The 20,963-nt window shown below is 46.3% G+C and overlaps 1 protein-coding gene across 3 annotated transcripts in view; it reads right to left on the reverse strand.

Moving 5' to 3' along the window:
- The window catches only part of LOC119978301 (C4b-binding protein alpha chain-like), a 55,037-nt gene that overhangs the window by 20,865 nt on the left and 13,209 nt on the right, over window positions 1–20,963 (reverse strand). For all 3 annotated transcript variants that reach the window (XM_038819827.1, XM_038819828.1, XM_038819826.1), the window contains exons 4-8: window positions 12,837–12,910; window positions 12,098–12,283; window positions 8,681–8,866; window positions 7,889–8,083; window positions 2,992–3,090 (exon numbers count right to left, since the gene is read on the reverse strand). In XM_038819827.1, the coding sequence (XP_038675755.1) occupies window positions 2,992–3,090; window positions 7,889–8,083; window positions 8,681–8,866; window positions 12,098–12,283; window positions 12,837–12,910 (740 nt within the window). The remainder of the gene's footprint in view (window positions 1–2,991; window positions 3,091–7,888; window positions 8,084–8,680; window positions 8,867–12,097; window positions 12,284–12,836; window positions 12,911–20,963) is intronic.

Here is a 20,963-nt window from a genome sequence, read left to right on the forward strand (position 1 = left end):
TTTTGATCATAGATCTAGTTTGTAAGCTTGGGTACCAACAAGATTTTTTGCCATTGCAAATTGGAGCCGACAGATAACTGCAAGACTCCAGTGCAAAATATGGTGGACAAAGTCATTAAGGGGCTGTAAGTGGATAGAGTTTCACGAATTTCACATTTTCCAACATCAAAATGATATCATTGCACTTGGCCAGAATTGTTTGGTAATGTTTTTGATATTTTATGAAAAACTATATTTTCACACAAAAAGAAACAGACAAGAACAGTGCATCATTCTTATCTTCATCATACCCCAATAGCAAACTTGTTCAGTCATTAATAACTTCTTGCACAAGCTGCTCTGCCTTTGTTTTGCCCATAAAGCAACTGGACGAATTGCCTGGCTTGGACTCGAACCAAATCTCAACAGCACAGCATTACCCTGCCATGTGGAGGTCATCCCCAAGAACAACCATTACACTTCATATTGTACCACCATATTTTAGGAAGACTTATCCATAATATATTCAAAAAGTGGCCAGGTGTACTGTGGTATAGACCCGGTGTGACAAAGCCAAATGGCAGCAGTGATATTGTTCATCCTCATGATTGGAGTTAGTTTTGGTTTGCCTGCTATTTTGGGCATCAACATACTTGCCTACGATACCATTGTCCCACTCTTCATCTTATTTATTGATTTCAGTTCAGCATTCAACACAATGTAAATTCACATTCTGTTACAAAAGATTGTTTGAATGTGAATGGAAGGGGGGGGGGGGGGGGGGCTAAATCATTGGATCATCTATATACACCATATAGGAGATGAGAATCAAGGGAACGTAACATTTAAGTGTGCAGATGATATGGATTTGGTGGAATTTTTAAAAGATAAAATGACAATTGAAAGGAAATTCACATGTTTCCAGCCTTTAGAAATAGTACAATTAAAAGATCAATATAGGTAAATCCAAAGAGCTACTTTTATATAGCAATGGTCTGCATGTGCAAACATTAATTTGTATCTTATCAACTGGTAGAGGTTGTAGAGTGTCAAGTATCTTGGAACAGACCAGAAATCAAGCTTCACAAAATTACCATCTTTAAAAAAAGGCTAGCCAGTACCTGTTCTTAATTAGAAAACTGGGGATTGGAGTGAGTCAATATTTCAGAGGACATATGCCAAAATCTGTTAGAGAGGGTGTTAAAATTCTGGTATGGTAACCCAAGTAAGCTGGCCTGAATTGTCAACAATGCAGGTAAAATCATTAGTAGATAGCAGGCCTGTAACAGTTAGAGGAAAGCTTAGGGCATCATTGGTGACCCCAAGCTCTTCAGATCATACATTTTAAAGCTCCCTTTGGGCCAACCCTTTAGAGTGCCTTTATCATGGTGGGACAGTAAGAACTTGGGTCCAGAAATGGGGTCCAAGACGTAGCAGGCAATTTTAGGCTTACAAAGGGGAAAAACTAGCATGCATGCATTAACATGCCTAGTGTCACAAAAGCTAAAATTACAGAAGTGATATTGTCCACCTGGTGAGAACCTTCATATATTGGTTATCGGTATACTAGAGTTCCTTTCAATCCCATTGTCCCTCACAAAGGGTCCAAATACTGTACCCAGATAGGCATCTTGCAACACCAACAAAAGTCAACTCTATCACCATGCAAATAGTGGGAGCAGCATAAACTGCTATGATCTGCAGCCAGGGAATAAGCACTGCAGCTGATTAGACAGCCACTTCACGAGATATGACTGTTGCTATATCTCAGGTGGACAATGATTGAACAGACTCCTCATACTCCCAAGAGCGACATGGCTCCCTGAACATTCGTGACAAAAAGACAGTGATTGATTAGTGGCTGTCCGGTGAGTACTGTAGCCACCGGAGTTGGCCACTTCAAGTTCAAAATGGAGAAACACAAGGAACGCAGGGTAAATTGGACAATTCTAGAGAAACAAGCAGTTTGCAGACTGTTCCTGTGTATTCTGCCTACAAAGAAAGCAGACAGCACTGAAACCAGCAGCCATGCATATTAATGAGCGATTCCCGGGCACAATAGTAACAATCAAAGGTGATCGAAGTAAAGCTAGACTCCTCGGCGCCAGCAGGAGTCAAAGACAAAAGAAGCAAACAGGCACCCAAGGACCACCCAGCGATTGGGAAACAGCCCCAGTATTGGGGAATTCAAACCAATCGATTGGTATGGGATCCAATAGATTGGAAGCAAGCTCAGGGTCCGTCCAAAAGGGCGCGAAGCCCCACCCCCCCCCCACCCGAGGACTATAAGACGAAGGTCAGTTCGCTCTTAGCCAGCCCTCCCAGCAGAACATCTTGGCAGCTCTCAAAGAACTTGACTGTAAGGAGGAGAAGCCTGGCCAACTGCTGCACCATCAAGCAAGTGTCCAGACAACACACTACGAGATAGATGCTCCTGACCCCTTAGTCCGTACCAGCTGGAAGCCTGCAGACTCAGGATCGAGCAAGAGGCCATTGTTCCCTGACCCGGCGGGTTCCCTTATCCAGATAAGTACCGCCCGTTAGTGGTAGGAATAGCCTAGTCTTTTAATATTGTCTGCATGAGTAGCGATTAACTGTGTATTAATAAACGTGTTTTGATTTGAACCTTACTAATTGGTGTATTGAGTCATTGATCTGAACTTAGAACCTCGTGGTGGTATCATAAGGATACCTGGCGACTCTAGAGCCAAGTAATAAAACAGAGCCAAATTGAGTGTAAAGCACACTCACCAGAACAAGCAACAGTACATGACTCGAAGCATGATCAGTCAGCAAGATCTGTACGAGGAGACACAAAGGAATGTCTAGAGTGACAACTATCGTAAGAACGTACCCTGGGTCTGGGACTCGAGGGAGCCTGATCATCTCACTTCTTAATCTGGCTGGCGTTTAGGCCCAAGCAATGAGTTTTGATACTACTGGATAATGAAGTCAGAGGTGATATTAAGGATTTGTCACAAAAGTTTTGAAACTGTAATAGGGTTTAGATACCTTTTGTCACGGAGCTCGATGCTTCTGTGGTACCTTTTGTCGTGAAGCTCGATACTTCTGTGGTACCTTTTGTCGTGAAGCTCGATACTTCCGTGGTAACTTGTACAATAAAAAGGGAATTTGTGTTACAATAAGGTGCAAGTTTGAATCTTTCATCTGGAACATTAGTTGGCCAGTGCCCAATACTTACCCAGGTTACACAATTTATACCTTCCCAATTTGTCTTAAAACCAAATATCTAACTGGACAGCATTTTAACATCTCATTTCACTTATTTATTAATGTGGAACCATTTACTTGGTTAGCCTAGTAAGTGTGCACAACAGTGAATTCTTACATTAAATAGGAAATGGGAGAAGTCACCGAAAAGAAATCAAATTTTTACTTCTGGGCATAAAGTATTAGGTTCAGGCACTGGAGGGAATTCTGCCATCTGGTGATGCTTCACTTGCCCATCCAGCCAACTTCAATTGTCTGCACAAAAAACTTTGGACATTGGGTTCTTGGTAGCATTGACAAACAGTAGTCAAATGATTCATTCAAGAGCCACTCATTTTCCTTTTGTAATTTTTGAAAACCGATGTGCTGCAACACAACATCATGCTCCAAGCTTGCTTTAATCATATTTACCCTATTTTCTGCAGTTGAACTGCAGTCAGAAAAAGTAGTTTTAAGTGATCGATATTTCATAGAATTTGCAGTGGAGGCCATTCGGCCCACCAAGTCTGCACCGACCCACTGCGAGCACACAAAGGTGAATTAAAGCATGGCCAATCAACTTGGCAAGTCTTTGGACGGAGGGAAAACTGGAGCACCCAGGAGGAAACCCAGTTGCTCTGCAGACACTGGGGGAACGTACAAGTCTGGAGGAACGTACAACTTCAGTCATCCGAGACTGGAATTGAACCTGGGTCCCTGGAGCTGTGAGGCAGCAGTGTTAGCCATCTTGCCACCTGACATGGTATACTGTTAATATTAGAAATAAGGTAATGTAATTGGGTTTATTTTCGTGCTTTTGCGTAAAGGGTAATCTTATAATTAGATTCATGTGTCAGACAAGTTGTTTGCATCTGGGGATTTTTGGTTTCAGTTGAAAATGTGCATCTGTTGGGCTTAAAGAGAAATCTATTACATGAAAAGTAGACAAGGGTGTTGTTGTGTAGCAATTAGGGAGGAACCTTAACACAAGGCTTTTTCATTGAAAGTTTAGCTGACTTTATAGCAGTTTGCTTTAGGAAGCTGGAGGGGAACATTTTCGCAACTTTGCTAGAAGAAAAGCTATATCATAGAGCAATGGTGAAGAAAGCAAGAAACTAAGAACAGCTAGCTAAGGAACTGGAAAAAAAAAATTGAGAAGTTAAGAGTTTGTGGTTAAAAAGTAGGACACTGCTTATGGAAAGGTAAAGACAGATCTGGGAAGAGAGAGTTGATGAGGTTTGCTGCAAACAAGCCACATATCTGAAGCAACTCACGAGGTTGGGTGTCCTTATTTCCAGTGTTTGAAGAATAATATTTGTTGGGGACCGAGTATCTGAAGTGTGTAATAGCATTTAAGAGGAAAGGAAACTCTAGAGGAGCGGAGCTTAGTTTGAAAAACCAGGAATAGATTATTAAAGCAAACAGCATGGTTTGAAAGATGATTTTAAAGTGGCCTTTTTGGGTTTGAAGAGAATTCCACAGAAGATCAGTTGAGTGGCATCAGTCATTTGGTTCAGAGTGGGATGTTTTTTGAAAACTGTACACAGTTGAGGCTTTATAAATCAAACTATTTCTGTACAAATTTTTGGTCCCATGATTGTTCCTCCAGGGTTTTCTTTAAAAAGTTACAATCTACTGAGCCAGTCTCTATCCTGGAATCTCCCCATCCAGTATTCACAACCAGATCATAAAAATAGTTATATTCCAAAATACATGAGCCAGATATCTACAACACTGCCACTATACACATACCATGTCTTCTCAGAGGTTTTCTACAGGTAGAGGGAGCAACTTTCTATCTTATTTGTAATAAACCCAAAAAGTCAATGTCTTCACATTCTAAGTTTGTATGATATGACAAGCCTCTTAGCATCTTCTGACCTGCAGAAAATGCATTTTTCTACCCACTTTTGGGTCTATAATTGCCTGCATTGTAATGTAATTCCATTTCGTTTTAGTTGCAGAAGGTCCCCTTTTGCTTATTGCATGGGTTCTAGTGAAATTTGCCTAAAATTCTACATGAACAATGCACAAGATTGAATTTCCAATCTCAAATTGTGCGCTAAAAATTGCTCTCAAAGTTTCCTCATGCTCAAAATGGGCTATGACCCTAGGGTAAATTAATCTCCATTGGCAATTTCTGCTTTGGGTACAAGGTTCCCAACCGGGAATACAAGAACTAGAAGTAGACCATCTGGCCCTTCGAGCCTGCTCCGCCATTCAATGAGATCATGGCTGATCTATTGTGGCGTTATCTCCACTTTCCTGCCCAAACACCAGCTCAGGGGTTGCGCAACTAATTTATGGGCTACTAGCACAGTAGTTAGCACTGTGCGTCAGGCTTGGGTCAATGTCTGTGTGGATTGTGTGTGCTCTCCCCGTGGGTTTCCTCCAGGTGCTCCGATTTACTCCCACAAATACCAAACGTGTTTGATAGGTAAAGACATTGAATTCTCCCTCTGTCCGTCTGTGTACCAAACAGGATGGAGTGGCGACTGGGAGCTTTTCACACTCTTCATTGCAGTGTTAATGTAAGCTGACTAGTGACAATGAAAATTATTATTATTACTTTTTTTTTTTAAATTTGAGGAACTCCAGGTGAACCCAAAATGGGAAAACTGGTTCAAGCAGCTTTTTAAAAAATGTAAAAGTAGTCATCATTGGGGAAACAGATACCAGAATAAGAGGAGAACTGACATTTCATTAATGTTGCACCTCTGAAAACACACCACTACCAGCTGGTGTGCTTTGGGCCCCGAGTGGAACTTGAAACCACATCTACCTAGGAAGCAAGACGGATACCTCAACTCAAGGGAACAAAAAGGTATAGATCAGAGTTTTAGATGAACAGGAGCCAGAATTGAAAATAGGCAATCACAATGGCAACATGTAATCAATCACTTTAGGGTCAATATCACACCATTGTTAGGCTGGTTGCGTCTCAAATAATGGTTAGAGCAGTGGGGGTTACATAGCTTCAGAGACATGGAGACCAAAGACAACAGTCCTGGTGCCCTGGCCAATACCTTTGGGCAGTCTTTAAAGGAGGAGAAGTTCCCAGAATGACATGACAGGAGCGAGCAGCAAAGAGAAACGAGCAAGCAGAGAGATCACGAGGTGTGTGGGTGGTGGTGTTTGGGGGGGGGGGGGGGGGGGGGGGGGGGTGTATGTTGACACTGGGAAGGAAAGCTATTGCAGTGAATCTCTGGCTACTGGTAGATGAAAATGCAACCAGCATGTCTGCAGCTCCACTCAGCTGGACATCAAATGCTGCATTGGAGGTTGGTGCAGTTAGTGGTGCTAATGTATAGTATACAGACATGTCAAGAAGAGCCAGACAAGGGCATACCTGTGGGAAGCATCAAACACTCAATTAGTTTTCCATAAAGGCCATGATATTAATTCAATCCTCCACAAAGATCATGGATGGAAAGGGTGTTGACCACAAGGAAGTGGACATGTTAAAATGGATGATAATAGTTGATTTGCTGTCATTGTATTATTGGGTACTGTTAGAGATGAACAAAATTAACCTCTTAGGGTATGCTGAGCTGGAAGCACCATACATTGATGAAATTAGAGAATAGTACCAGTTCTGGACTTGCACACAACATCATAGTTCAATAGGATGCTGTAATAGAGCACAGAGGGATTTGGGACACTAGAGATGAATAATTATAAGCACATAGGAAAACCACTTAGTGCAACTGGATTGTTAATTTCTCAAATGAAACCAATATTGATCTATAGTTCTTTACCTTGACATTCAGTTAGACTATCATACCTTGACATTGTTACGACTATCAAAGCATATAACTCGTGGCAAAGGTATTTCCACTTTTCCACTCACTTGTGTAGATGTGTGGTGGCAGCAGGGGGAAAATGAAGGAAATAGATCCAAAATGAAATACTTTATTTGGCTGGCAGCAACATAGGGAGCCCGATATACAGTTGCAGTTTTGTAGTGGATAAAGTTAGTCAAATAAATCCATAAAAAGACATGCAAAATCTTTGTACCTTTGGATGTTGAATACAAAACAAGACGGCAACAAAAAGGGAGATTGGGAAGTAGAACTCCAACAATAACTAGAGTTCTGCTAGCATTTGTAATAAATTCCCTCCAATCCCACGATTGGTCCAAAGAAGCTCATTTAATTAATGGAGATAATCAGAACAGGATAACTATTTAATTTTTAAAGATTACAGCACCAAACAGGGAGTTTGCAGTGATGTTGGGCGAGAAATTAATCAAAGCCAAGTTGTATTGAAGCCTACATTTAAGGCACCTCAACATTATCCAGACTGATCAGAACAAGGTTCGATTCCCGGCTGGGTCACTGTCTGTGTGGAGTCTGCACATCCTCCCCGTGTGTGCGTGGGTTTCCTCCGGGTGCTCCGGTTTCCTCCCACAGTCCAAAGATGTGCGGGTTCGGTGGATTGGCCGTGCTAAATTGCCCGTAGTGTAATGTTAATGGGGGGATTGTTGGGATACGGGTTACGTGGGTTTAAGTAGGGTGATCATTGCTCGGCACAACATTGAGGGCCGAAGGGCCTGCTCTGTGCTGTACTGTTCTATGAATCTATGGTCCTGCAAGACTGGTCAACCACATGGAAATGTATTACAGCAAAGTCATGAGAGAAAATGGGCAAAAGAAAAATTAAAGAGAGGGTAAATGAAATAAAATTGTTCATTACTTACATTCAGGTTCACAAACAGCCTGTAATGGCGACCAAGTTGTATCTTTCAAACAGGTGATATATTTTGAACTACCTTTCTGAAACACGTAACCTGGGTCACATTCATAAGTAATATTCGTACCCACAGGAAAAGTGGTCTGAGACACATTGTCAGTTCGAAAGCCATTTTTCAATACTGGAGGCTGCTTACAGTTACCTTTTTCAACATAAAGAAAAAAGTTAGCTCCTATGCTTAATATTTAATTGGTAACAATACACAAATGTACTATTTTCACTACATTCAATAACACTTCCCAACCCATTTTAAAAAACAAACAAACGTCATTACATTAAATGCACAAGTGTCCCAGTAACTATATAGGAGGTTGAAAATCTAGAACCACCTGTCCATAGAGGCATTTCGAGCTGATCATTGCCATAAAGAGCCATGCATTAGTCTCAAGTATTAGACAGGTCTTCCTGTAAAAATAAACTGGGCTTGTGAAAGTGGGGCAGGAAAGAGAAAAAATATATAATGTCCAATTTTGTGAATTAATAGGTATCTATCTGCAATTGACTAAAAATAAAAATAAAAAGAATTGAGCATCCATGAACATGTAGATTACCGAACAATTAAAAAAACACGAGCTAAAGAGCACAAAAGCAAAAACAAAAGCCACAGGATCAATATTTGAGCCATTAATTTTGATCAACTGAGGAAAATTCACAACAAAAGGATCGCGTTTTAAACAAAGTGAAGCGCCAGCTGCATCTTTTCGTTTCACCCTTAAGAGCTGAAGAAATGTTTACTCACCTGGTTCACAGGTAGGTGGTGGTGGTACAAATGTGTTATTTTCAGTACATTTAATAGTACTCTCTCCAACCATTTCAAAATGCTCATCACATTTATACGTGATAGCGTCCATATAACTGTATTGAGGTTGAAGGCCTGAAATAATCCTTCCATTATCAGGATTTTTGGGGCGAGCACATTGAACAACTGCCAAAAATAAGTTTTTAAAATCAAGGTGTTAAAGACTAGCATGAGTTTTAAGTGTCATAGACAGGTCTCAGCATTAAAATAATTGGCTTATGAGAGGAGATGGAGGGTGGGGGGGGGGGTTTAAGAAAGAGAAATAAAGTACACAAAAGGGAACGCCATGGCCAAGATGAAATATAAAAAAAAAAAACACTTATTGTCACAACTAGGCTTCAAATGAAGTTACTGTGAAAAGCCCCTAGTCGCCACATTCCAGCACCTGTTTGGGAAGGCTGGTACGGGAATTGAACCATGCTGCTGCCTGCTTTCAAAGCCAGCGATTTAGCCCTGTGCTAAACCAGCCCCCAAGATTTTCTGCCCCACCGAAGGGGCTACCCACAGCAGGTTCCCCAGCAGTGCTTAGTACAATCTGATACAGCCCAGCTATTAATACCATTTTCATCTCCTCTATTATCTTGACCAACAGAATCTAGAATCGCAAATATTTAAATCATTGGATAATCGGTCTCAAGTTGGGGCAGCCAATCGGTCTCAAGCTGGGGCAGCACAGTAGCATGGTGGTTAGCATAAATGCTTCACAGCTCCAGGGTCCCAGGTTCGATTTCCGGCTGGGTCACTGTCTGTGCGGAGTCTGCACGTCCTCCCCGTGTGTGCGTGGGTTTCCTCCGGTTTCCTCCCACAGTCCAAAGATGTGCAGGTTAGGTGGATTGGCCATGCTAAATTGCCCGTAGTGTCCTAAAATGTAAGGTTGTTGGGTTACGGGTATAGGGTGGATACGTGGGTTTGAGTAGGGTGATCATTGCTCAGCACAACATCGAGGGCCGAAGGGCCTGATCTGTTCTACAAGTTTAGCATTTTTTTGTAATATCCCTTCGTCCAAGTCTTTTCACAGTTTACTTGCATTACAAGTGTCCCTCAACAGGATTATTATTATTATTATTATCCTAGACTGCAACTTCCTTTTTCTGAAGCTTGTCAAGTAAAACGACATGGGCTATGGCTGACAAGTTACTGACGTGGCAGTGTAGTCGCCGTCAACCGCAAGTCACAAGTAGGCTTACATTAATACTGCCTGGATGAAGTTCCTCGAACAGCCCCTAGTCACCATACTCTGGCACCTGTTCGGGTTCACAGAGGGCGAATTCAGAATGTCTAATTCACCCAACAAGCAAGTCTTTTGGGACTTGTGGGATTCCACCCACAGACACGAGAACATGTAGATGCCACAGTGACCCAAGTGGGAATCAAACCCAATCCTTGGTGCGGTGAATAAGCAGTGCTAACCACTGCACTACCATTCTGTCATAGCCATGATGTGGAGATGCCGGCGTTGGACTGGGGTGAGCACAGTAAGAAGTCTTACAACACCAGGTTAAAGTCCAACAGGTTCGATTCAAACACGAGCTTTCGGAGCGCAGCTCCTTCCTCAGGTGAATGGCGAGGTATGTTCCAGAAACATTTATATAGACAAAGTCAGAGATGCTGGACAACGCTTGGAATGCAGGCAATCAAATCATTGCAGATCCAGTAACTATTCTGTCATAGATCACCACTGCCAAAATAGATTTCAGAAGTAAAAGGAAGACGTGGATTCTATTTAACATTTCATCCAAATGATTATTTAACCTCATCCAAATTATGGCACCTCTGCATTGCTCCCAGCCTATTTTGTGCCACAGGTCTTGGAGTGGGATTTGAAATCACATCCTTCTGGCGACGAGACAAAACTGGTACCTATAGAAGCAATCAACTCCAGCACGTAACAGGCACAGATCAGAGTTCAAGTAGATGAGCAGGGGCCAGGATTGGGTGACAGGTGGAATAGGCAGCCATGATGGTGACAATGTGGCTGGAAGTTCAGGTTAATATAGCACCAACTTTAACCTCAGACAATAGTCAGTGACAAAGTTTGTGGTGGGAACCACAGACAATAATCCTGATACACTGGCCAATATCTTGTTGGCTGCCTTTACAGAGGAGTTAGTTCAGCTGAAGTCTAGGTACATTCCCACAAGGGGGAAGAAAACAAAGCCGCTGCTCCTTGGGCAAGTGAAGGAGACGGGAGGGAAAAGAGATGGAGCAAGCGAAAAAGGGGGCTCGAGGTCGGACAGTTGACAAGACTCATGTTTTTGTTTTTTTTTTTAAAAAGCAACAGCATTCCAAAATGGTTTGATAAAGTGCCTCAGAGGTTTGTCATAAAGTCCATGGCATGACAATGAGTGTACAGCAACAGTTAACAGTTGTTTTCAGACTGCAGGGTGGTAAGTGGTGGGGTTCCCCAGGAGTCAGTATTTGGCATACTGCTTTTCTCGATGACCTACACTTCTGGGTGTAAAGGACAAATTCAAAGGGAGAGATCCTCTGTTTGGGGAGACAACGATCTAGTGCAGACCCCCCACCTCGGAAGTCCACTGAAGTGGTTGGTGTTTATAAACATTTGGATAGAGCACTTCAGAGTTATTCCAAACCACGAAGGAAGATGAATGAAGCAAATCTGACAGCTTGAGGTTGCCAAAGGGAAACCAACAAATGGCTTGCAGTTCAAGGATCCAAGGGGTTTAAGCACAGCTGACCAGTTTCACTTTCCAGGAATTGACACATTGGGTGTTTCCAGAGGGTACAATTCTCCCCCCCCCCCCCCCCCAAACTGACTTCCTAGCTTCCAGACAGGGGTCCCTTTACTAAGTGCAACATCCCATTGCCGGGAACTAAGCCAGCAAGGGGCTGCAGCATCGCAAACGTATTGGCCAGTTTTCTCCCAGGCGCTGGATTTTCCACTGCACGGTAGCATCCTAGTGAGGCCCATTCCCCTGCCATAAACTCACTAACCTGCACATCTTTAGCATGTCCAATTCACCCATCCTGTACGTCCCTCTTTGGACTGTGGGAGAAAACCCACACAGGCATAGGGAGAAAGTGCAAACGTCACAGACAGTCACCCAAGGTTAGAATTGAACCTGGATCCCTAGCGCTGAGGCGCAGCAGTGCTAACTACTGTGGCAATGTGCAGTCACTTTGTCCACAAAACATCTCTGGCTCCAAATCCATGTCACAATGGAGTATGTAGAGGGAACTCTGGATAAATGAACAATTAAAACCAGTAACAAAAACCCATTTCCTTTGTAATACCACAAATTAAGCCAACAGCTGTTAATATGACTAGTCAATAAACCGGTTTATGATCAAACTTCAATTTCTGCAGATGACAATTGAATACTGATAGTTCTTTACCTTGACATCTTGGTGGATTCCCGCTCCACTCTTTTGTTTGTGTGCAGGTGATGAAATTTTCACCGATCAAGGAAAGGCCCGCAATGCATGAATATGTTGCTACACTTCCATATATCCAATCCCCTCCATTTGGTGGTAATGAAACTGACCCATTACTAATAGATGGAGGATCAGGACACATGACAACTATGGAAAAAATAAATTCAGTCAGAGTATCCACAACTAGTGGCAAAGGTATTTTCACTTTTCCACTCGCATATAACTCAATGGAGAACCGATCTTATGGAGATTGCTAATGGGGGCATGTGGTGGCAGCATGGAGTACAAAGGATTCCAGCTATGTTTATATTGATACTATTTCATTTTATATATTTGAGATCATTGGATGTGAGCCATCTGTATTCTGCAAAGTAAAGATCAAAACAAATCTCTGCAGAAAGTTTCTTCCAAAGCAAATCAAAATAACTTCCAAATTCAGGAAGTTCACTAGTTGCACAACAAATTGCTGCATCATGAAGTGTTATTTTGCAGTATCTAATATTTGAAGAATATTTACAGCAATGATTACTGTAGTATGTAATGATCCTTGAAAGATTGCTTCCTTACTAATATTTGGCATGCCAAAAAGCTAACAATGAATCAAACATTCCAGATACGCAAATTTCATTAGTGTGATTCAATCATTGGAGATAGGAAAAACAAGGCAACCATTCTATGCAATTTAGAATTCCAAACTTACTTTGGCATGTCGGAACCTGACCATCCCAACCATTAGCTGTACATGTCCGGTAGGTCTTACCGACGATGATGTATCTGGGGGGGGGGGGGGGGGGAGAAGGGGAAAGCAACTGAATTAAAACAGGTTTCTGCTTATTACACCATTATTCTAAGAGTTATTAGGGATTAAATGCCACAAAATGGTAAATATATCAACTCATTAGCAATGGAGCAAAGTAAAAAGCAAAATAACTTTAGTCTGGCTGTAATGTTCTTGTCGGATGGTCTGATTTATTAGAACAACCCTTGTAGCTAGAGACTATGCATGAACATCAACTCTGGGGTAAATTATATACTGTTATTAATCATTGTTTTGTATAATCATGCCACAAGCAACCGCTCTCCAGCTTCCTCCAGCCAGTCTGGGGTCAGCTGACTAACATTCACTTGTACAGACGTCTGGTTGTGGCGATGCGGAGCCAAGCCGCACGTTCGGTAGCTCCTGCTATGTTTTGGACTTCGGGCTCTTAAGTGCCTGCAACGGCACTGATCAGACTTTTCCTCGGGTGGGAACACAGCCACTGTGCTCAGCAGCCGGTGGATGGGCTGGACTAGGAGCAGAGCGGTCAAAAAGTCGACTTTGCAGCAGAAGGTGCGAGGTAGAAAAAAGATAGCGGCGGGCAGGGAACCGGCAGTGTGGGCGTGGGAGCAGCAGGAGCTGCTTCAGTGCTCCTTCAGGGAACTAAAAGCTGAGATCCTGGAGCCGTTTAAGGCCTCGCTGGACAAGCTCATGGCGACTCAGGCTGCAGAGATCCAAAAGCTGCAGCAAAAGGCTTTGGAGAACAAGGACAAGCTCTTGGGCCTGGCAGTGAAGGTGGAGCCGCACGAGGTGCTTCACAAGAAATGGTTGGCAAGGATGGTGGAGATAGAGAACAGCTCCCACCTGAAGAACCTGCGGATTTTGGGCCTCCCGGAGGGGCTGGAAGGTTCGGTTTTGGGGGCCTACGTGGTCCTGATGCTGAACTCGTTGATGGGCGTGGGGTCGTTCCGGGGACCCCTGGAGCTGGAGGGTGCCCATCGAGTGCTGCTGCAGAAGCCCAGGCTGAACGAGCCGCCCAAAGTGGTGCTGGTCCGCTTTCACCGCTTGGTTGACCGCGAGTGCGTGTTGAGATGGGCGAAGAAGGAAAGGAGCAGCAGGTGGGAGAATGCGGACATTAGGATTTATCAGGACTGGAGCACGGAAGTGGCGAAGAGAAGGGCTGGCTTCAATTGAGCGAAAGGAGTGCTTCACAGGAAGGGGGTGAAGTTTGGCCTGTTACAACCGGCTCGCCTCTGGGTCACACAATGACCGCCAGCTCTACTTTGACTCTCCAGGAGGAGGCCTGGGCTTTTGTCCAGGCAGAGAAATTGGACTCGAACTGAGGGGTTGGGGAAAGATGTACATTATTTGGAGGCTCTGTCCTCCTTGGTATCCTTTTGCTTATATTGGCTGTGTTTGATGTTGCCTTTTCATTGCTCTGATTTTTCGTCTTTTGAGGCTGTTATTTATTTACCGTGGTGCTTTTTAGTTTTTTCCACTGGTGGGGGGTTGGGGAGCAGTTTTGAGGTCCCACTGGGTCATGTGCCTGTCTTTTTCCCACGTGTTGGTGGGGGGGGGGGGGGGGGAGATTCGGGATGGAAGCACGGGCTTTCTTCCCACGCCGGAAGAGTTGGGGATTGGTGGTTGTGTTGCATCCGGGGGGGGGGGGGGGGGGGGGGGGGGGTCATTGGTATGGCGGGAGTAGCCAGGGTCAGCAAGAGTCGGCTGACGTACAGAAGTACAATGTCAGGGGTAACGCAGCTAGGGGGGCCCTAGCTGGGGGGGGGGGGGGTACCGGGTTGCTGCTGCAGGGGCCACAAGGAAACGGCTGGCAAAGGGGGGGGGGGTTCTGCCAGCGTGGGATACGGGCCTGGGGGGGTTCCCTGGGCACGTGGTGAGCCGAAGGAACTATAGCTGATCGGCCCAGAGGGAGGGGGGGGGGGGGGGGGGGGGGGAAGACCCCCCCAGATTTGGCTGGTCACATGGAACGCGAGGGGGCTGAATGATCCGGTGAAGCGGTCCCGGGTCTTGGCACACTGGAGGGGGCTGGGAGCAGACGTGGCTATGCTCCAGGAGACACACCTTAAGGTTGCGGATCAGGCGAGGCTAAGAAAAGGCCTGATCCCGGACCTGGAGACCCGGGGGGGGGGGGGGGGGTTTGATCCTGGGTGGGGACTTTAATACGGTGCTGGATCGCTCGAAGTAGAGGACGGGCAACTTACCAGCGGCAGCCTCGGTGCTGAGGGGGTTCATGGATCAGATGGGAGGGGTGGACCCTTGGAGGTTCTTGAAGCCGGGAATAGGGAGTTCTCCTTTTTCTCCCATGTTCACAAGGCTTATTCCCGGATTTACTTTTTTGGTCCTCAATAGGGCGATTGTCATATCTGACCATGCTCCGCATTTGGTGGATCGGGAGCTGGGGGAGGGGAAGGATCAGCGGCCACTATGGAGGTTAGATGTGGGGCTTTTGGCAGAGGAGTGTGGGCGGGTCCGTAGGGGCACAGAGGGGTATCTGGAAGCCAACGACAACGGAGAGGTGAAAGTTGGGGTGGTTTGGGAAGCGCTGAAGGCAGTAGTCAAGAGGGGAGCTGATATCCATTCGGGAACACAGGGAGAGGGTTGAGAGGGAGAGGCTGGTGGAGGAAATGGCAAGGGTGGACAGGATGTATGCGGATGTCCCGGAGGAGGGGCTTTTGAGGAAGCGACACAATCTCCAAGCAGAGTTTGATATACTGACCACCCGGAAGGTGGAGGCGCAGTGGAGGAGGGCGCAGGGGGCGGTGTACAAGTATAGGGAGAAGGCAAGTCGGATGCTGGCCCACCAGCTGCGGAGACGGGAGGCAGCGAGAGAGATAGGGGGAGTCACGGATGCAGGAGGGAACTTGGTGCGGGGTGGCAAGGACATCAATGGGGTGTTCAAATCCTTTTATATATGAGGGGCTGTACCGGGTGGTGCCCACTAGAGAGGCAGGCGGGATGGACCGCTTTCTGGATAGGCTAGAGCTCCCAAGAGTAGAGGATGAGTGGGTCTGGGGGCCCCAATCGAGTTGGAGGAGCTGATGGAGGCGATGGGAAGTACGCAGGCAGGGAAAGCGCCGGGACCTAACAGGTTCCCGATGGAATTTTACAAGAAGTTTTCAGATCTGCTGGGCCCGCTGCTTGCAAGGACCCTGAATGAGGCCAGGGAGTGGGGGGCTCGGCCCCTGACAATGTCCAGGGCAATTATCTCTGATCCTGAAGCAGGACAAAGACCCCCTTCAGTGTGGGTCTTACAGGCTGATTTCACTCCTTAATGTGGATGTAAAGTTGTTGGCAAAGGTACTGTCCAGAAGGGTGGAAGATGTAGTCCCGACGGTTATCCATGGGGACCAAATGGGATTTGTAAAGGGGAGGCAACTGAATGCCAAATTACGGCAGCGCCTTAATGTTATGATGGCGTCGGTCGCTGGGGAGGCAGAAATAGTAGCATCGATGGATGCAGAGAATGCTTTTGATAGGGTAGAGTGGAGTTACCCGTGGGAAGTGCTGAGGAGGTTTGGGTTTGGCGAGGGATTCATCAGCTGGGTGAGGTTGCTGTACAGCTCCCCGGTGGAGTGTGGTGACGAACGGGAGGAGGTCAGAGGACTTTTGGCTTTCCAGGGGGACGAGGCAGGGGTGCCCCTTGTCTCCTCTGCTCTTCGCATTAGCGATTGAGCCCCTAGCCATGGCGCTGAGGGATTCGAAGAACTGGAGGGGGATTGTGCAGGGGGTGGGGAGGAAAGAGGCTTAACTTTGAGGCTGGTGGAGCAGATGGAGGAAGAGTTCAGGAGGTGGGACACGCTGCTACTCTCGTTGGCAGACAGGGTCCAGTCGATTAAGATGGTGCTCCTGAGGTTCTGGTTTCTTTTCCAGTGCCTCCCCATATTGATCCCAAAGGCTTTTTTCCAAAAGGGTGAATAAGTCTATTCTCGGGTTAGTGTGGGCACAGAAGGCCCCGAGAGTAAGGAGGGTATTCCTGGAGCGAAGAAGGGAGGTAGGCGGTTTGGTGTTGCCCAATCTGTGTGGGTATTACTGGGCTGCGAATGTGGCAATGATGCGCAGGTGGGTGATGGAGGGGGAGGGTGCTGCATGGAAGAGATTGGAGGTGGCGTCTTGTGTGGGTACGAGTCTGGAGGCTTTGGTGACAGCCCCACTTCCACTCTTCTCTTCCCCCCCCCCCCACCCAGCAAGGTACTCCACGAGTGCGGTAGTGGTGGCTTCTCAAAATCTGGGGGGCAGTGGAGGCACCAGGGAGAATGGATTGTGGATTTGAGAGTTGGCACAGGGCAGGCATCAGACAGATGGGGGACCTCTTCCTTGATGGGAAGCTTGCGACTCTAGAGGAGCTGAGGGGAAGTGGAACCGCCCCCCGGGAACGCTTTCAGGTATATGCAAATCAGGGCATTTGTTAAGCGGCAGGTGGCGGAGTTTCCACAGCTGCCACCTAGGGGGGTACAGGATAGGGTTCTCTTGGGGACATGGGTCAGTGAAGGAAAAATCTTGGCAATTTATCAGTTGATGCAGGAGGAGGAAGAGACCTCAGTAGAGGAGCTTAAAGTGAAGTGGGAGGAAGAATTAGGGGAAGAGATTGAGGATGGAACGTGGTCGGATGCACTGGAAAGGGTGAACTCGTCCTCTTCTTGCGCATGGCTCAGCTTAATTCATCTGAAGGTGCTGCATAGGGCGCACATGACAGGGGCCAGGATGAGCCGGTTCTTTGGAGGGGAAGACAGGTGCGGGAGGCCCGGCGAACCAAACCCATATGTTTTGGGCCTGTCTGGCCTTGGAGGGGTTTTGGAAGGGGCTGGTGGGGACTTTGTCCAAAGTGGTCGGTTCTAGGGTCAGGCCGGGCTGGAGGCGCGCGATCTTTGGGGTAGCTTCGGAGCCGGGAGTGCAGGAGGCAAGAGAGGCCAGCATTCTGGCCTTCGCATCTCTAGTAGCCCAGTGCAGGACCCCGTTACAGTGGAGGGACACGCAGCCCCCCCCCCCCCCTCCCCCCCGGTTGGAAGGCCTGAATTAATGACATGGCTGGGTTAATCAAGCTGGAGAAGGTCAAGTTTGCCCTGAGGGGGTCGGTACAGGGGTTCTTTCGGCGGTGGCAGCCCTTTCTTGATTTCCTGGCGAAGGGGTAGAAGGTGGTCAGTCTCAACAGCAACCTGGGGGTTTGTTATTTCTGTACAGTGGTTCTCACCCACGAGATGAACCCCAGCCCCAAACATTCAAAAACCTTGTGGTACATATTGGTACAAATTACATAGACAGGAAGAGTGACAAGGTTCGGCAGCAGGAGTTCAGAGAGTTGGGTAGAAAGTTGAAAGTTAAAAATAGGGGGCGAAATTCTCTGACCCCATGCAGGGTCGGAGAATCGGCCGGCGGCGGCGTTATTCCCGCTCCCACCGGGTTTTGAATTTTCCGAGCGGCCAAAAACCGGCGTTGTGCAAATCCCGCCGGCAGCCTCCGAGAACAGCTGGCGCTGGCGGGATGTCATTTAATTTTTAATGTCAATTAATCTCTGGCCCGGATGGGCCATGTCAGCGATGATAGAGGGGCGGCGAGGGGGGCAGGGGTGGCGAGGGGGGCAGGGGACTGCTGGGAGCTCTTCCAGGGCAGGCAAGACCAGGTTCCATCTAAACTGGAGGGGCATAAATATGCTGGGTGCGAGATTGCTAGTGTCATACAGGAGGGTTTAAACCAGTGTAGCGAGAGGGCGAGAACCAAAGTATTAGGCAGAAGGTGAAATAACGGACAGAGAATTTAGAGAATAGAACCAGTGAGACCGAGGAAGAGCAGGCAGGGAGATGTTGCTGAACACAGCAGGACTGGTGGCCTGAAGTGCATTTGTTTCAATGCAAGAAATATAACAGGCAAGGCAGATGAATTTGGATTAGTACATAGAACAGTACAGCACAGAACAGGCCCTTCGGCCCTCGATGTTGTGCCGAGCAATGATCACCCTACTCAAACCCAGGTATCCACCCTATACCCGTAACCCAACAACCCCCCCCCCCCTTAACCTTACTTTTTAGGACACTACGGGCAATTTATCATGGCCAATCCACCTAACCCGCACATCTTTGGACTGTGGGAGGAAACCGGAGCAAACCCACGCACACACGGGGAGGATGTGCAGACTCCGCACAGACAGTGACCCAGCCGGGAATCGAACCTGGGACCCTGGAGCTGTGAAGCATTTATGCTAACCACCATGCTACTGTGCTGCCCCGTACTTGGAACTATGTTGTTGTTGCCATTACACAGACTCGAGGGGAAACAGGAACAACAGCTAAACGTTCCAGGATGTAGAGGTTTCAGGTAGGATGGAGGGGAATATCAAAGGGATTGGGAGAGTTGCACTATTGGTTAAGGGGACTGTCACAGCTGTACTGCGAGAGGCCACCTTGGAGGGCTCATGCAGTGAGGCAATATTGGTAGAGCTCAAGAATACGAAGGATACAATCACAATGTTGGGGTTTACTACAGGCCTTCAAAACAGCCACTGGGAGATAGGAGAGCAGATATGTAGGCAGATCCTGGGAAAAAACAACAAAAAAAAACACAGGATTGCTGTGGGCAATTTTAATAAATAAAAACAGCATATTGTCACAAGTAGGATTCAATGAAGTTACTGTGAAAATCCACTAGCCCCACAGTCTGGCCGGCGCCTGTTCAGGGAGGCCAGTATGGTAATTGAATCCACACTGCTGGCATTATTCTGCATTGCAAGGCAGCTATTTAGCCCAGTGTGCTAAACTTAACTTCCCATGTTGACTAGACCTCTGGGTTAGGGGCTTCGATGGGGCAGAATTTTGAGCATCCAGGAGGGCGTCTTGAAAGAATATGCAAATAGTCCAACTGGGGAAGGGGACGTACTAAACCTATTGGGGGAAAAGAGCCTGGCCAGTTGGTCAGTTTCAGTAGGGGAGCATTTTGAGAATAGTGACCCAATTCAGTAAATTTTAAGGTACTGTTGATAAAGATAAGAATGGCCCTCAGGTGGAGGGGCTAATTATAACAGGAACTGAAGAATCTAGGTGGGGACAGACAGATGTTTGAGGGTAAATCCACATCTGGCATAAGAGTCTTTGAATTCAATTGATTGGAATGAAGCCGGCATATTCCAGTGATGAAGAAGCACAAATATGACAAGTTAGGAACCTTGGATAGCAAGATACTTGAGAGTCTAGTAAAAGAAGAAAAGGGGCAACACAGCGATGCAGTGGTTAGCACTGCAGCCTCATGGCACCAGGGACCACAGTTCAATCCTAGGCCACTGTCTAGGCAAACTCCACATGTTCTGTGTCTGCAGGGGTCTCACCCCCACGACCAAAGATGTGCGGGTAGGTGAACCGACCATGCTAAAATTGCCCCTTATTTAAAAAAAAAAAATTGGGTACACTGTGTCATTAAAAAAAGAGAAAAAAGGAAGCATTTGTAAGGGCAAGGCAGCTGGGAACAGATGAAGCCAGTGAGTAATATAAAGAAAGTAGGAAGGAACTTAAGGAGTCAGGATGGCTAATATTATTCCTTTGTTCAAGGGTAGCAAGGATCATCCAGGAAATTATTGGAAAGGATTCACTCCCATTTGGAATCAAGGGGATGTATTAGCGAGAGACAGCATTGTTTTGTGAAGGGAAGGTCAAGGTCTCACTAAATTGATTGAGTTGAGGCAGTGACGAAGATGACTGATGAAGGTAGGGCAGTGGATGTTGTCTACATGGACTTCAGTAAGGCCTTGACAAGGTCCCTCATGGCAGACAAATACATATCGATTAGAGACTTGGAGAGATGGCAGTTTAATCCAGACAAAGGAGTGTTAATGCATTTTGGAATACAGGGAGGAAATATTCAGTAAAAGGCAGAACCCTCAAACGATTATGGACAGGCAGACAGGCAAAGGGATCTGGGTGTACAGGTCACCGAAAGTGGCACAGGTGTGGAGAAGGCAGTCAGTCAATTAGAGTATAAATATTGACAGGTTATGCTGCAGCTTTATAGAACCTAAAGTTAGGCCACTCTTTCCTCCCTCCCTATACACTAGCCTCCCCTCACGAG

This window comes from Scyliorhinus canicula, chromosome 15 (assembly GCF_902713615.1).
Source record: "Scyliorhinus canicula chromosome 15, sScyCan1.1, whole genome shotgun sequence".
In the NCBI taxonomy this organism is placed as follows: Eukaryota; Metazoa; Chordata; class Chondrichthyes; order Carcharhiniformes; family Scyliorhinidae; genus Scyliorhinus; species Scyliorhinus canicula.